This window comes from Nymphaea colorata, chromosome 1, assembly GCF_008831285.2.
Source record: "Nymphaea colorata isolate Beijing-Zhang1983 chromosome 1, ASM883128v2, whole genome shotgun sequence".
Classification (NCBI taxonomy): Eukaryota; Viridiplantae; Streptophyta; class Magnoliopsida; order Nymphaeales; family Nymphaeaceae; genus Nymphaea; species Nymphaea colorata.
The window spans coordinates 2,698,610-2,715,629 of NC_045138.2; the positions used below are offsets into that span (position 1 = coordinate 2,698,610).

Here is a 17,020-nt window from a genome sequence, read left to right on the forward strand (position 1 = left end):
TTGACCCGACCCTGGCCCGGCCCACAAGTCGTCTTAGCCTGACCCTAAAAAAAATCCTAGCTTTGCCCCTGTTCGTAGGCAAAGCTGACTAGAAATGTCTCTTGCTTCAAGGCATGAATCGTATAAATGTGCTTTATATTAGCAAGGAGTTAGCCAATTTCATGAAACTTTATCTTATTAGATCACAGCTGAAAAGCAAGTCAAAATAGAAAAACCTGTATTGAATCTAGTGATAATCATACTCCGATTAATTATTTACATTGTACCAAGGTAAGAATACAGTGAAGTTTATAAATTTTTCCTTGCCTCCAATGAGAAGTTGAACTGCATATATAGGCAAGCAATGCTAGTCAACCTCATTTAAGTGGCAGGTCAGCTCGAGAGCAGTGCAGATTTGAAGGCGCACGTTACTGGATCGGATAAAATTGATCAGTGCTTAGATCCAAATCCAAATCCGTCTTATGTTGGCCGTCTCCCTCTTCACTACCTTCTCCTCATTCGTTCACGCAGAGGGAGAGAGAGCCCCCGTTCGATTTTAGTCGATCTCTGTCGCTATGATCCGTCAATCGTCGTCGTGCCTTCGGCTTTTGAAGAGGGGAGGATCCCTCCTCTCTGCGAATCGATCTCGCTTCATCTCGTCGGCGGCGGCGGATGTGCCGGCCACCGCAACGGAAAATTCCACCTTCATCGAGGCGTGGAAGAAGGTTGTCCCCAACATCGACCCACCAAAGACTCCGCTCTCTTTCATGACCCCACGACCGCCCGTTCCTTCCTCCATCCCTTCCAAGCTTACCGTCAATTTCGTGCTTCCTTACCTGTCGGAGCTGTCGGCTAAAGAGGTAAGAATAACAAGAGCTCCTTTTCTGTTTTCTCTGATTACTTTCTGCTGGTCGACCCTTCTCAGCTAGTCAATATGGTTGTTCACAAATTGCTCACTCTTAGTTTCGTGTATGATGGTGGTTGGATTCATAGATTGGGGATTGTGACTAGTCAAATGTGGTTGAATCTGATGCTTTCGCATCTTTGGTTCTACTAAAGCGTTTAGAGAGATATGGGTAGTATAGATAATTGAAATGTCAGAGTGTTCATGGCATGCCAAGAGTTCTGGTTCTTGTTATTTTCCATAAAGGGCGTGCTCTTATATGCCATTAGTCACTCCATCCGATTGTACTGCATGGGCAGGTACTCGAATGTACGCTAGTGTAGATTGTCCGCACGTAGAGGTTATTTGGAGTGACCTAACCCTAAAAAAATGTTGGTTTTTGACGATGCTGGTAACTGTTATCTCGTGAAATGAAAAAGGCAATTTGAGGATAAATCTGCTTTTGTTTAGGTTGTTAGTCATCTACTTTCTCAAATATGAGAACTTTTATGTAGTAAAGAAACTAGTGCTTGTAGTGTCCCTTTTTGATATTTTCGATGGTTTTACTGCGATTCTCTCGTCCATAGTTACTTATCATAGTAGAGATGAGAACGCCTCTCTTTTGACCCAGTTGCTCTCTTTTTTTATCAGTTACGCGCTAGTTTTATGGGTTCCTAATTCTAGATTTGATGCCATTACTCCACTGCTCCTATTTTGTCATTCATTGTGCATATTAGGTCCTTTTTTCTCTTATTTTCGTTTCTCATTGCTTTCTTAACAGTCCTTCAAAAGTTCAGGTTGACAGTTCCATTGCTAGTAGTGATTTTCTGAAGTTATGAACAGTTGAAAGTACTAAATCGGTCGTGAATCACCATTGTTTATGCCTATTCTTGAGCGTGTTTGTTTTCAAGTTACAGACAGCATTTACACTTAAAGGCCCTCTTCTATTTGCCTTTGTTTTTTCTTAGAACTTGGTGCTTGGCAACATAAACCTTGTATTCTTTGGCTTTTCTGGGATGCGTTTTTAACCAATTACTTTATCAATCACCATTTCAAACATATTTAACATTCTTTTTTCCCTACAATGTTTGCAATATTTTCTGCCTAACTAGCTTATTCTCATGGGGAATATTTTATCAATGGTTCCTTTGATATGTATCATTTCTGTGTTTGGTTTGCTTTTGGTATAAGATGTATAGTATGCAGCATGTGCTACTAATTTCTTTATTTTCCTTGCAGGACACAGCACTGTTGTTTCTAGATTTTATTTTGATCGAATTATGTGTATTTAGCAAGTAGAGAACAAAAATTTTTGCACCATAATGTATGACCGCAATCTTTCTTATTCAATGTGTAACGACGTAAACGGTATGCTAATGTTACGTACATGCATGTTCTCCGCACCTGCATCCACGTCTATGTGGCATGGTCAAAGCTTTTTGCGATGCATGGTTGGGAGTTTGGTTGGTCATGCTAATATTTTTCTAAGTGGTGACTTATATTTTAACTGTAATAGTTTGCTGCTCTTTGCTTTATCAAGTGCATTTGTTGGTGGCTGTTATTTCATTCATTTATCTAGTTCCATTGGTATTTGCATCTTATATTAGGTGCTTATTTTTCGGCTTTCTCTATTTTTTTATTATTATATTTTTTTGAGTTGTGAATTTATGAATTGAAGTCTGACACGTTATTTTGGTGCATTATGTTAATTGCTTTGTCATGGAATGCTCCTTTTAGTTTTTCGTATATATGAGGTGTATTTCTGTCATTTCTAATTTTCGATCATCTACTAATCTGTTTGTGGACGTTTTATAAAACCAGCAACTGTTAACACATTGTGCATAAGATTATTGTCTATAGATGATTCAGTGAGTGCCAGAGTTCTGCTCTTTATTTTCATTGGTATCTCCTACTGTTAGTCCTACTTCATTTTCCAGAGGTTTCCAGTGGCATTATCCTGCATTTTTAAGAATTAGTTTGGTAGTATCTGGTTGTGATGCTAGTTATGATGAGAGATAAATTAACTAAAGGTGGAAATTTAGCGCACTGGTTGTAGGGGGATCAAATAAGCATATAGCTATTGCAGTTTATATTGAAGTTCATTCAGAATGATGTTGCAGCATCATCTGATCATGTGAAATGTGAAAGCCCAACTTGGGATGTGGCAGCCTTGCGGCTTGCTTTTGGACGAGTAGTATTAAAGGTGCAAGGATAAGAATGTCATGCTCATGGATTGCAATATTTGGGAGATGAGATCAATATCTCTATTTTGCATGTCCAGAAAGATGTATGTGCTTCTAATTTCCTAATTTGCTGGATAGCAGCATGAAGGGTAATCATTTAGTGAAGCACCTGATGGACTTGTCTGGAAGGAGATCGGAAAATGGATAGCAACATAAATTCTAAATTCTATTTCTATGATAACAGAAAAGTTTGCAGGGTGCTGTTTCAGGGTTATATTCCATTTTTCCAAATGAATGATATTGAAGAAAAAATAAAAATGAATGATATTGAAGAAAAAAATAAACATCTAGACACAAAATAGAATAATGCAAACATTTGTACCTGAACACTTACAAACGACATTTAGAGAATTTTGTGCATGGACTGTATGGATGAAGACAAATTAAGAACTACAAGGTTTTGACAGCATCTTTATGTCCTTCTGAAATTGTGTCCACACATTCATTTGAAATTAAGAATGGTAGCTGGTCTTCTTTCTTTAACGACTTTGCCCTTCTAGGTTGATTTCTGTGGGGAAATTGTGGTTCTCCATAAATTCTTCTCATGTGCCGTTCAGTTGAAGAGAATTAAGCAAATCCTCCCTGATTCTTCTCCTCTCCTGTTATATGTTGGTTGTTTTGCAGTGCTATAATGATGACAATGCTTGCCTTTACAAGTAGTTCTCTTCCATCGTAAGTCCAAGCAAATGCACTATACTAGAAAACTCACTTTTCTTCTCGAGGTCTCACCGTGTAGTGGATTACTTTGTTAGGTTTTAGTCATTTTACTGCACTTCTTCTAAATACTCAAATAATTTACTTGCTATGATAATCAGTGTTAGCTATACTTTTGATCAAATATGTTAGCAATATGCTTTGGAGAGAAGGAACTTGGAGCGGAGTGTCTGGAGTTTGGATGAAAGTTTTGGCAGCGCTTACCTTTCAACTCGTAGTGTCTTCACCACTCTACCTTGCATTTTTCAGATGTTGTCTTTTGTAAACAACTACTATTGACCTTTAAAGATGATCACCTCCAAAGTGTCTTTGTTTTTCTTATACAGATATCTTGCATTTGTATCCATTACTATGGAGTTGACAATATACAACTTTCATAAGTTCTAGCAAATGAGCATCCACACTAGTAATTGACTCCAATCAGTTCCAAGTTTCTTATGTCTCTTACGATGCTCCTCACCTGCTGCTTCGCTATGGTAGTGCTGAAAATGTCAATGATTAAGGTCTGCAAGAGTGGGCAGTATTTAGTGCCTCTCTCTGTACCAGCAGCTGATCTCTTCCTCTGACATGGAATCACTAGTGGGAAATTTTGGTTCCTGAAAAGGTCCTCTTCATCAGGACTTGACCATTGTTTCTTGTCTTCTAAGTGAAAATTTTTGTTTGTGCTTTTTCACATGGTGTCACTAGTTGATTTGTTGGTGGTCAAGTTTGGGCCATCAGGACTTGACTACTGCTTGTATATTTAGTGAGAAATTTTGCTTGTTGCTTGCAGGTTGATATGGTCATAATCCCAGCTACAACTGGGCAGATGGGTGTCCTTCCTGGGCATGTGGCAACCATTGCAGAGCTCAAGCCTGGAGTCCTCTCTGTTCATGAGGGGAATGATGTAAAGAAATACTTCATTAGTAGTGGTTTTGCATTCATCCATGCCAACTCCTTTGCTGATATAGTTGCAGTAGAAGCGGTGCCAATTGACCACATTGATTCAAGTCTGGTTCAGAAGGGTTTGGCAGATTTTCAACAAAAGCTGAATACAGCATCAACTGAGCTAGAGAAGGCAGAAGCACAAATTGGCATAGATGTTCACAGTGCCCTAAATGCTGCCCTTACTGGTTAGCCGTGCCCGTTTTTCTCCCTAGCTCTTTGAACTCTTACCTGCCAAAACAACTAGTTCATCTTTTTTGCTTGATGTGTCATTCCTTTTTAAGCTTAAGAATTCTGCTGCCTTCTCCCTGTTGAATAATTGTTTGGGAATAAGAAAAAAACTCACATTTTGTACCTGCTGTTCGTAACTCTGTTGTTTCTGCCTTTTTTACTCCATTTGGATCCTTGTTAATAGTATGGTGATGCTGGTTTGACTCATGAACTAAAAATTTCATTGGTGAAACAAGAATGAGTATTTCTTAGTTTTTAACTTAAACTTTTAATATTCCAAGGCACCAAAAATGTCTATTATATATTTAAACTTATTAAAAGATAACGTTGGTTGGATGTTACGATGGACACACTAAAATGGAATGTCCCCGTTTAGCTGAGTTCTTTGAAGACCTGTATGTCTGCTCATTTGGCCAACAAAGCCGTATCTTGGTATTAATGAAACGATTCTTTTGTCCTTCATGCTCTGTCTAGTTCGAGATTTCTTTAGTCCTTCAAAATACGAAAAAAAAAAGGGACGGTTTTTCTGGTCCGTGGTGAGTGCACCACAGTTGCGCTCCTGTAGCTTTTCTTTGTTATGCCGAGAGTGAGCCTCGACTGTCAAGCCTGACAAGGAAACACTTGATCCAAGGCGTTCAAATTGACACTTCGTTCGTAGTTCCCTCTTACCACCTCCTCATCACCTGTGGCGGTAAGTTTCTCAGATGATTTCACGTGTAAAAAAAGACCAGTACCGCACAATATCCATATCATGTGATCAAGGTTAGGGACTCAATCTGCTGAAACGATAGCAAAAATAAGCAAAAGGAGATTACCTTTTTTGCGAAAATGATGAATATGCAAATTTCAGATGTTCCAACTTGCTCATTTATTTAAATGTGATTCTTAGTTCAAGTGGGTAGGAGAAAAACGAACTTTGAGGTTGAGTTTTTGTTATTTTGGTCTATAAATTTTGCTGAGGAATGCAGATGAAACTGGTTAACAAGCTGAACGAGCGCTGGCCTTGTTCAAATTCACTCATCAAGAATAAAGCCGGTGGTTCACATATTGTTCACACACACACATTTCATGAAAGTGAGTAAAACCAGTGTCAAGATGAAATTGAATCTTCAGGTTTAGTTTTTGTTTCTTCTTTCTAAGCGGCGCGGGCAGTGGGATTGATGCTCCTGTTCCCCTGAAGATTCACTGATCAGAGGAAAAGAGGTTGAAGAGTCACTTCCATGTAATCCACCATTGATAATTTCCCAAGCCACCCACAAGCATTTTGAGCCATTCTGTCCCTAGTCACAGGGGGCGGCCTTCAAGAATCTTATGCTATACTCCCTGCTCTTACTGAAGAAGAATCCCCATTTCAGAAGAAGAATAATGACCACCTTCAATACTTGAGATTCTAAAGCTGTTTGGGAACAGTAACATTTCATGCATCTAACTCAAAAGTCGGTTAAGATTCATTGAACATTTTAAAAAGTGTTTTATGAATCTGCACCACCTTTTGGGATGGATGTTTGAAATAGTAACACACTGTTGCTGTTCCCAAACAACCACAAAAGGACTTGATCCCATGGTGAGTACCTGACAGAAACGCAATTGCCTTTGTTTTTGAAATATATTTTAACAAAGTTTAAGAGGTCTGGCTTTCATCTCCGACCTAAATGAAAGCCAGACCTCTTAACACACACACTGCCCGCCTTTTTTCACACACATGTTCCGATGAATGGATCGGGGCATATCACGGGGCAATTAGTGGACGGAATCCCTACTATCATATATATATATATATATATATATACCAGATCATATTTGGGTAAGGAATAAAATCAGACCTCTTAAATGTGTATTAAGAAGTGTTTTAAAGAAAATGTAAACCTTCTAATGTGTTTACAAAAACAAATTCAACATAAATCATGATTTAGTTCAAGTCATTTTTGTTAAAATAATTGATCTTTCCACTATCAAGATTTTGATGTTATAATAACCAACAATTTTTTAATTATTAAAAAAAGGTTAGTTAAGTAAGAAAACAACTAACTTAATAATTAATTTGTAAAAAGTATGTCAACAGTTTTCTAAAACTACCAACATACACATGAAGAGAGAGGGAGAAAGAAGGTCCTACTTTGACTAATGACTAGTTTGTATGAACGGAACATTTGAATGACTTAAGATTTCTGAAGTTCGTTGGCTGTAAAACCTTATCAACGCATCCAAATGAGCTGACCATCCAGGGAAGAATGAGAACCTTTTATGCCGCGTCTTTGGACTTTTGATGTTTCCCTTTAAAAGTTTGAATATCTTAAAAGAGTGCAATTACACATGTTTTGTACAGTTTCATTCATTGCATCTGATTCAGATGCCAACTAAACACGGAGTGGTTCTGCTGGCAATGCCGGCGACCCACTTACCCAGCAATTACAAGCCAGTGGTGGAAGCGAAAATTTAAACCGAGTGTGGCACATATATGTAAATTTCTATTTTGAAAGTTAAAAGGAAATACATTATGCTGAGAAATTGGTAAATACTAGACCACTTAGATAAGAGACAAATGTCAGACCTATTAAAAAGTTTTTTTTTTTTTTACAATATAATTTTATGAATATGAACTTAAGAGTGATTTGATGAGAAACACGTATTAAGTTAGTCATTTTTAAACATGAATCACAATTCTTAATACTAAAAAAGTAACGGCTCTTATAACATCAAAATTTTTGCAGTATAAAAATCAATGTTTTTTTTTTTTTTTTACAAAAAATAACTTGAATTAATACATGATTTACATTGCATAACTGTTTATGGACATGTTAGGATGTTCATATTTTGTTTACAATATCTTTTAATACAAAAATAAGAGGTCTAGCTTTTGTCTCTAACTCCAGTAGGCTGCCACAATTACTCATATTTTGTTCTTCATGTGTTTTTCACATATCATACTTGCATTTGGCTGCAAAGCTGCAAATCAGAACTACACCAGCTTTGAATCCAAAACTTGCTTTAGTTTCTGTTTGGTAAAATCCTATTAGTAATTGTGCCTTTATTTCTTCACCAAATTTGACTAAGTGGATCGAAATGTATTTATATTGATGGCCGAATAGATTTATTCCATAGACAAATACAGCTAGGTGTGCCCAACCATGAGGTCATGTTTCGTTATATTTCCAAGATATATATATATATATATATATATTTCTGTGATTATATACCGGGATTGACATTTTCATCTTTCTGACAAGTCACATGGCCGGAGAAGAAATTTCAGGCCATGGCCGTTGGCCTTGAAGTTGACAACCGCAAGAAAGACAGCTGGTATGTATCTCTCATTGTCATTGAGCTGAAAGAAGAACGACCTTTTTTGTCCAATGAATTGTTGGCCTGAAAATGGATCGGATTTTGGGACCCAGATCCATATCAGGTCAGCTTGCACTCGATACCAAAACGTTAAAACTCTCAATACCAGATCCCACATATTGAGGGGTCAAAACTATAGTTTCAAAATTTTAAAGAGATGGAAATGAAAATTTTTTAAATTTATATATATTTTAAACTAATTTTTTTATATTTACATATATAAACTTTTAAAGTTTTTAAAATCTGAGGAAGGGGCAAGACCCCTGCCGGCTACTAATTGAAAATAAAGGACAGGTAAAAGGTTGAAATTGAAACCATCAAGTTAAAGAAGCAAGTCAATATTCATGATATATTTCTATTTGTTTAGGTGATCAGAAGGATATGTTGGTACCAGGTGGTGCGATCTTCACGTACTTCAACTTGTATGTACTTTAATTTGTATGTACGAACCTCCTCACTTCTATGGTATTTTATGATATAGGAGCATGGCCCCTAAGGTGACATCTTCATTAATTTGTGTATTTTATAAGTTTGCCTAACCTTGCTAGCTCATTAAAAAAGAAAAAAGGGTTGGCGAGACATTGTTGTCTTCACAGAAAAGGTCAATTGGTTCATTTTCTTCTCAAAGTGCCGCGTGAACATTCTTTGACTAGAAACCAAATTTCATTGCATGGTTGAACAAGTTCGTCTAAGTTCAGCCATGCAGCAAGGGAGTGTGGGAGTACTCTACTCTGAAGCTCACTTTCCTCTCCTTACTCTTAATAAAAGAGAGAACACTCAAGAACTCCACCTTAACTCGACTCTGTGACTCCTATAGAACATGGCTTTGTTTCACATGAGAGAGATGAGTCAGGTATCCGGCCCTGGAGTAGAGTCAAGTTCATCAATTCACTTGCCCCTCCCATCTCCTAATTGTGTTTCATGAGAGTGACTACATAAGAAAGCTCGATCTCGGCCCGAGATTGAGACTGGTCTACTACCTGACATATATTGGGGGCCATGGACTAGACACGACACAACTTTAGACCTTGGGAGGAAGGGTAAAAGAGCTTCGGCTCTCATTTGGGCAGTAGGATACTACAACTACATACCTAAAGAAAACTCAATCTCAAGAAAAGGAAGCTTTCTTTTGGTGCGACTTTTTAATAATTGAAAACAGCTAATTAAACTTATGATCGTCGGCAGAGCTCGCTTGACTTGGTTTGATTTGGTCAAGTTTACTCCCCACCAAATGGTATATTCAATTATTATTACCACTCACCCAATTCATTTTCAATAATAAGGTTCGGTAAAGTTAGAAGTCCATAATGAAATAAAACTTTTTTAAAAACAAGCTTGATGTGAACACATACTTAAACCAGCTTTCAGGGGAGAAGATTTTTCAAAGAGATCGAAGCAGTTACTCCTTTTTAATTCAAGAGTTCTGTTTACTACCATTTGCAATTCAAAAGAATAGCACTTACGAGAATCGAACTGATGACTTGACTTTCACCAGTTCATCAACTCGATTAACTATGCTAGGACCCTTGGGGCACCTAAACAACTTCCAAGAAATAACATAAAACTCTCACTGGGACCCCACATTATAGGTCTATAACTTTTAGTTAAAACAAGAGATCCTGCACTTTGATCGACGTCATTCCATTTGGTCTTAAGAAGAGACAAGAAAATAATAAAAAAAGAAAAGGGTTCTTGCTTGAGTTTCTGCTTGGCAGCAAGATGGTAGCTGTCTTCCTCGTCTTCCATGAAGCTGGTGGACCCTCTGAATCTTAAAAACTGGTTTTCTTTCTTCTCAAACGAAGCATGCATGGATGCTTCCTTTTCTTCGTGGCGCTGACGCCTACAGACTTTATCTTTTATCTTGGGAGTACAGTGTGCATCTGTAATGGATCAAATTCTAAGTGCACAAAATTCAAACGCCGAGAGATCCTCTGATCAGTATCCTGAAGACAGCTATCATTGCACCATGACCTTGTTAACGAGACGAAGCTTCAAAGAAATGACATTGATACGTTCTACCATTATTAATGACAAAGTAACAATCTAGGGTAACTGTAACACCGAATGGCTCCGGAGTTAGGTGTGGGTATCTATGTCACATGGACTCTTCAAAATAGAGGTCGCACTCGTGTCGACACAATGCTGATGCTGTTCTGACACGCACTCCACCCGTGTCCTTTCTTATGCAAGTTCAATTTTTTTTATTTTTTTCTTTTTATGTCTCTTTCTTTCTTTATGTATGGTAATAAAAGTAAAAAGAAATGATAGATTGAGCTAAAAAACAAGCTAAAATTATATATATTACAAATACATACATTTATATATATGAAATAAATATATTATATATATACACCATCACCACACCCTCGCAAAAATTTCATTCAAGGGTAGGCATGTATTGGCCATATGGGGGTTGCCTCTCAACCAGAGGTTAAGTTAGACTTTAATTTTTTTTTATGGGATACTAAATATATGGTTAACAAATTTTCAATTGGTTTTGAAGAGTGTGGCCTATATAACAAAACCTAGATCCACCCAAATCCAATTACTGGAAACAATGTTTTAAAACACCATTAATACAGCTGATCACTTTTCATTAGTACATCATGAATAATGCGACAAGCCTAACAAAGGCATGATATATGTGGTTCTTTGGTCTAGCATGTGTTTCAAAATTCTAGTAGAGATGGATCATATAAAATACTCAAAAAAATATTTTGCGAAGCAATAGTATCGTATAATCGACCGCGTGCATACTATTTCTCAAAGCAATATTACTGTATAATCGGCCGCGTGGGTACTTCCCGTGACATTTGGCCGACTTTTTCTCGAAGAGACAATGTTTTTCCAATCAAATGAGTCCTTAGAGTACCAAAACTATATACTTGTCTCCACTATGTGCTAATTGGAGTGCCTTTTTCAGTTGGCAAACAAGGCCATGCTACATGTGGGGGCAATGGACCCTCTCCCTACTTGGCCAAATCTTTTGTAGATAACCTCTTGTCTCATTTCCCCTTTTCACAGTACAAAGTAAAACGTTACACATGTGGGCCTTGATTAAATTTCTGGCTCGGCCACTGAGTGATCTTTTGGAAGAGAATAAGCAATGGGCTGCATTTTGAACGCGCTTTGGTTGAAAGACGAATCCCATGCAAACAGGTGGCCATGTTTGATCCACATGCAGTTGGAGTTAGGAGTAGACAAAACAACTTCTTGTTGTATTGTGCATGTGATAGACCTCCATAATTCAGTCAAAGGAATAATGATCAGTTTTTCAATGTGAAAAATGAATGGGCTTTTGCAAGAGCCATCTTATCATCATTGGTTGTTTTTCCATGCATGAAACATCATGCAAGCTCAACATTCCTTTGGCTTTTTTATCGTTCTTTTGTTTTTTCCGACTTACAGGTGGATGACTGCATTGTCGACATTGAACAGTGCTGATGTGTATCGAACCCATATCAGCCTAAACTATATATATATATATATATATCATAGCTACTATGGACTGGCGTGGGCCACTACCCATGCCAGCCCCTGAAAACTTATATTATGATTAAGGTAGATCTAGGTGCAGCTAGGTCCAGCTGTACGCTTGTGCCCACATCAGACCTGAGTCAATGCCATGCAACCACTCATTCTCTTAAGCGAGAGATGGGTTAGTGTCCCTCATTCAAAATTTTCTAGCTCCGCCTGTGTGCGTGTTCTGTCAATACATATATAGTATAGGCCAATTGAGCTCCATAATAGTTATTATTTGTATGAAATAATAATGAAAATTATTTCGTTTTTTTAACTTTAAGAACAAATTAAACAGGTCAATATGTGCTGGCAACATTAGTGCAGGTAGATTTTCACTTGAGCTGTCTAGTTTGTTTTTGTAATTAATTTTATAGACCAAAGAGTTGTTTTTCCTTCGTTGAAATGACATAAGCATTTACTTTAAGGGAAACGGAATGACAATCAAGTAAATTTTGATCGGCATAAACCTGCTTTTCCCAAGACCGGCAAATGGTAGTGTTAGCTATTGCCTATCTAAATAATAAAAGAACTAAATTACGCACAACAACCTAAATTTTGAGAAATAATAAATTGATGCTTAATTTTTGAGGACCACCAAATAGGTGCTTAATTTTTTAAAGAATTTTTCAAAGGGTCACCTCTGGATGGGAAAACTTGAAGTGGATGAGTAATTTATAAAATTACGCCTCCTAAACAAAGTTGTCATTTTATTATTTTATTTTCTAGAAACAATTTTCATTATAAAGGTAGTTTTGTAAACTGATACTCTACTCTAACTTCTTTGAGAAATTGTCATTACAAAGGTAGTTTTATTTACTTTCTTTTGGGGTTCAAATATTCTAATCACATTTTGTTAAATAGCTTTTCTATAAAAAAATATGTTTCTTATTGTACATTGAATTTCTTTGTGCCTTAAGTGGCAAACCAACATGAGAAAATTTCTCAAAGAAGTTAGAGTAGAATACCAATTTACAAAGATTACCCTTATATTTCCATAATTTCAATCAACATTACTATATATATATATATATATATATATTCCTATCCCTCAACCGTCTGAGCTGATTAAACTTTTGTGTCTTTCAAATAACTTCGTATATGTATGAAGCATAAACATGAGCCAAAGGAAGAATAGTTGAGACAAACAAAAAATAAAAAAGAAGGAATATATTTCTTTGCCGATCCACAAGGGTCGGGATCTAAGTTAGAGATATCTCGATGAATAACTATTACACTATGAATGTCATGAATGTCATATATATATATATATATATATATATATATATATATATATATATATATAAGAGAGAGAGAGGGATAAAAGAACAATCACGTGAACCCCGTTTTCATTCACGTTTTGGCACATCCAATAATTGCAACCGGTCTTCGATTCCAACTTGGACTAAAATTTCTGAAATTGAGTTGCATCCAAAGCATAATATCTCTATCAATATTCCTATTAGAATAGGCCGAAAGGTCAATTTGAATCAAATCGGTGGCAAACCAATTCAAACCGATTCAAGTGTGTCACATGTTAATTTTTAATTTTTGTAAAAATAGCTTAAGAATCTTCTACTTTTTATTGTTTTCAATTAAACATTTTAAGCTGATTCGTATCTGATTCAGCCGAATTTGGATTATAACGAGATAATCCTTGTCAAAGGATGGAGCGGGGACTCGCAGAGCCCGTCTCTGTCCTTTGTGTTGGAAAAGGAAGGGCACTAATATGCATGTTGACATACAACGGAAAATCAACTCAAGACACCAAGAGCAGTGGCGGAGCAAAAAAAAATTGGTTGGAGGGGTGCTCGTAAAAATACTCATATTTGGTAGGTCACTTGTGTATATATATATATATATATGTGTGTGTGTGTGTAGAAGAATAAATGTTTAAAGATGCCCATTCAAAAATAAAGAATTTTGAAGAAGCAGTTGCCCACACCAGTCAGCATGGTCCGCCACTGACCTAAAGCAGCTCTACATGTATAGATGGGGGTGCATTGTGGGGAGAAGAGAGGTTTTAGCTTTCACTCGAACGGTGGGATTGCCCACCAAAGAGGAATGTCATAAATGGTAAAGGAACAATCACGTGAACCTCGCTTTGATTCACTTCCGCGTATTCGATAGTTGGAACCAATCTTTGTTTTCTACTTGGACTAAAATTTCCACAAGGATTCCAATGCATTAGATCCTTGTCAAATCATAGGCTTAACTCACCTATTATACATGATATTGCTCTTCCCAAGCTTGGCTTGAGCTGAGGTCACTCTGCAAGGTTAGCTCGAGCTCGACTCAATATATTGCAGGTATGAAGCTCGAGTTGAATTCGTTAAGGCGGATGAGCACGACAATACTTCAGCCAGATTCAAGTTAGATAGCAAGCTAATAGGGGGCCAAACCGGACCTATGAGTTGAATTGGCTCAGCTCATTGAACAACCCTAGCTTTACATTAATCCGCTCGAGGTTAGTCTGCATGGACTTAATTTGTTTACAAACTCGAGTTTTAATTTAAGCTCGAGCGCAACTGTTTAACAAAGGAGACAAACTTGAGTCAAGCTTAACTGAGCAAGTTCGAGTCGAGCCTTGAGTTAGGCTCGTTGCCTAAACTAACAAGTCAAAAACCCATTAGGGATTTCCAGCCCACCGTGTTCTATCATGAAATGAAATATGGGTGCAGAATTCTTGAGTTCCATGAGAATGTATTTGGATTTTAACACTCCGACAAGGCGACATGGAACGTCCAAACGTGTCGTCCATCGGTCCGCACGTTTTATGATGGCCTTGAGGACAAAAAATGAGATAGAGAGTATCTTGAAAACTTTGTCGCAAACATTAGATAGCTTTGATGATTGAATCAAGTGATTAAAATTCCAGCCGCCCATGTCCACCACATGAACAACGATGCTATGGAACTGATCGCATGCTTAATCGATAAACTCAAAGAAAAACGGAAAAGTTTAATGCTTTACCATTTTTGAATCTTTCTGCCGATGATTGAAAGAGAAAAGGAAAAGTTTTTTTTAAAGAACATATACAAATAAATATTTTGATTTTTAGCTAGATATATTGCGCCAATGCTTTAACATATATATTTCACAAAAACCTCTCGGTGGACCAAATTGTAAAATATAAACATTTGATACATACTGGAAACCAGAATTGAAATCTTAATACAATCATAACCCTACCTCCCCACATTAATTTTCTTGGTTGGTTGCTCCCTTAATGTATATTGTTATACAAAAATTTCTTGTTAAGGAATACTAGTAATAAAAAGAGACAATAACATGTAAATGAAAAATTTTGCTATAAAGTGTCGATATAAAAATAAGTATTTTTTGTGGCTCTGTATTGGCAATTGCCCACACGTGACTTTATGTTTTTAGGTCGTGTAGAGAGGCATGCATGTGGCTGTCTTCTTCTTTATGTCAGTGCGACTCTTGGCAGGGGCGTGTCACGTAAGGATTTGGGAAATGAATAACTTTCTCGAGTTTCCCAGCACTAAAAGAGGGAGGAAAGTGAAAAACTTGTGGAAAAGGTCAGCTTTAGGCAATTTATTGTTTTTTTTTTATAGCTACGTAATTTTTTGTTTTGATCGAAAAAATTGGTGAAACTATGTTAGGGTAATGGACATCTTGCTTTTACTTTTGGGCCCACGTATTTATGGCCAATTTTACTTTTCCTCCCTCATATCAAACTGGGCCATCAAACAGTTCCAAAAGAATAAAGTTACAAAAACGTGTCCTTTTTCAGGTGTGGAACAGCAAAAGAGTGAAACAAATGTAAAGGAGGGTTACAATCTAGAGGCACCACAAATTGGAGAATCGAGGAATATTGTTTTCAAAAAAGTTTGTTTTCGAAGATCATCGAAACTAAAGACATTTGAGAACACTAAAACAAGAAACACAATTTTAATGCGGACGTAGAATAGCTGGTCAGCCCGAGAGGCTACAAACAACGCCCCCTCAGTTTGATTTTTGTGGGCGGTATTCTCGTGAACCACAAATAATGTTATGTACGACACTTGAGTCGAAGAGGAAAGGGAGTGGCGTCACCTTTCATATACTACAGGCGTGTTTTTTTTTTTATAACCACAATTATAAACATGTGATTTTCTTTTTTACTTTCTTTTATTGAGAGGAAACAGAAGAGGGTCTAATCCTAAATTCCAAGGATCTTAAATTTGAAGATTTATAATCAAATTAATTGAATCAGAGGTAATCAAAGTCCCCTTAGAAAAGTTGTAATAATATACCTTTATGTTCAACTACCTTAGGTTTTGTATGTCAAGTGATTAGAAGGAAACTATCTCCGTTAAGTTTTAAATCTAAGAACAGAATGAGAAATGCCCATAAGATGAGGGCGCGTTTGTCAGTAGCTATAAAGTAAGGACGCGTTTTGTCAATAGGAGAATAGATAAGGACGCATTTAGAGACAAGAGAAAAGGCACATTTTTGAAATATGTGCGCCAGTGGTATCAATTGCGAGCTGCCGAGAAAAACTAAATCCATTATACATCACCCTTTTTACTGTACCTCATTTTAGTTCTCATAAAATAATCCCGATAGATTAACTTTTGTTTAAAACAAATTGATTGATGTATTTATCTTATAATACCTACGTAACAAGAAATATATATTACATTTTCTTGTTTCGTACTCATCAATTAGGGTGTTGTGATCACACTTTTACGGTACAAAGAAATACCGTTCATGAGAATTGAACTGACGATGCGCCTTCTATGCGCCCACCCACCTGACCAGCTATGCTTTGCTTTTTGAGGCTCTATGTTCATCCTTTAACTTAAAAACTCAAACTTAGATCTTTGTTTTACCTTTTTATATTATAAGCTCATTTGTTTCAAGATCATATGGAGGGAATTTGAGCTTATATTCATCATTTTCAAACTCTCAAGTTTTAATGTCAAACTAAATCAGAAGCTATCAAACAATGGCAGAGCTAGAAACATCTAAATGAGGGATATTAATACCTTAAATTGTAACTTTTAGTAGGTATTTAGTAACAAGAACAACTTGTAACTCTACAAATGTGTCCAAAATTTGAGGCAAATGCATGAAACAATTTACAAGCTTTTCATTTCGCTAAAAGGACCCTTAAGGTGGTGCCAGGAATTTAAGCTGGAGGGACACTAATTGAATAACTTTAATTTTTTTTAGATGC

The 17,020-nt window shown here is 36.8% G+C and overlaps 1 protein-coding gene across 1 annotated transcript; it reads left to right on the forward strand.

Annotated features, from left to right (window-relative positions):
• The first annotated feature begins 488 nt into the window (after window positions 1-488).
• Window positions 489-5,097, forward strand: LOC116245804 (ATP synthase subunit delta', mitochondrial-like). The gene is made up of 2 exons (XM_031617369.2): window positions 489-839; window positions 4,592-5,097. Exons 1-2 carry the CDS (start codon window positions 555-557, stop codon window positions 4,934-4,936), a joined length of 630 nt encoding a protein of 209 aa, XP_031473229.1. The 5' UTR covers window positions 489-554; the 3' UTR covers window positions 4,937-5,097.
• The last annotated feature ends 11,923 nt before the right edge of the window (window positions 5,098-17,020 follow it).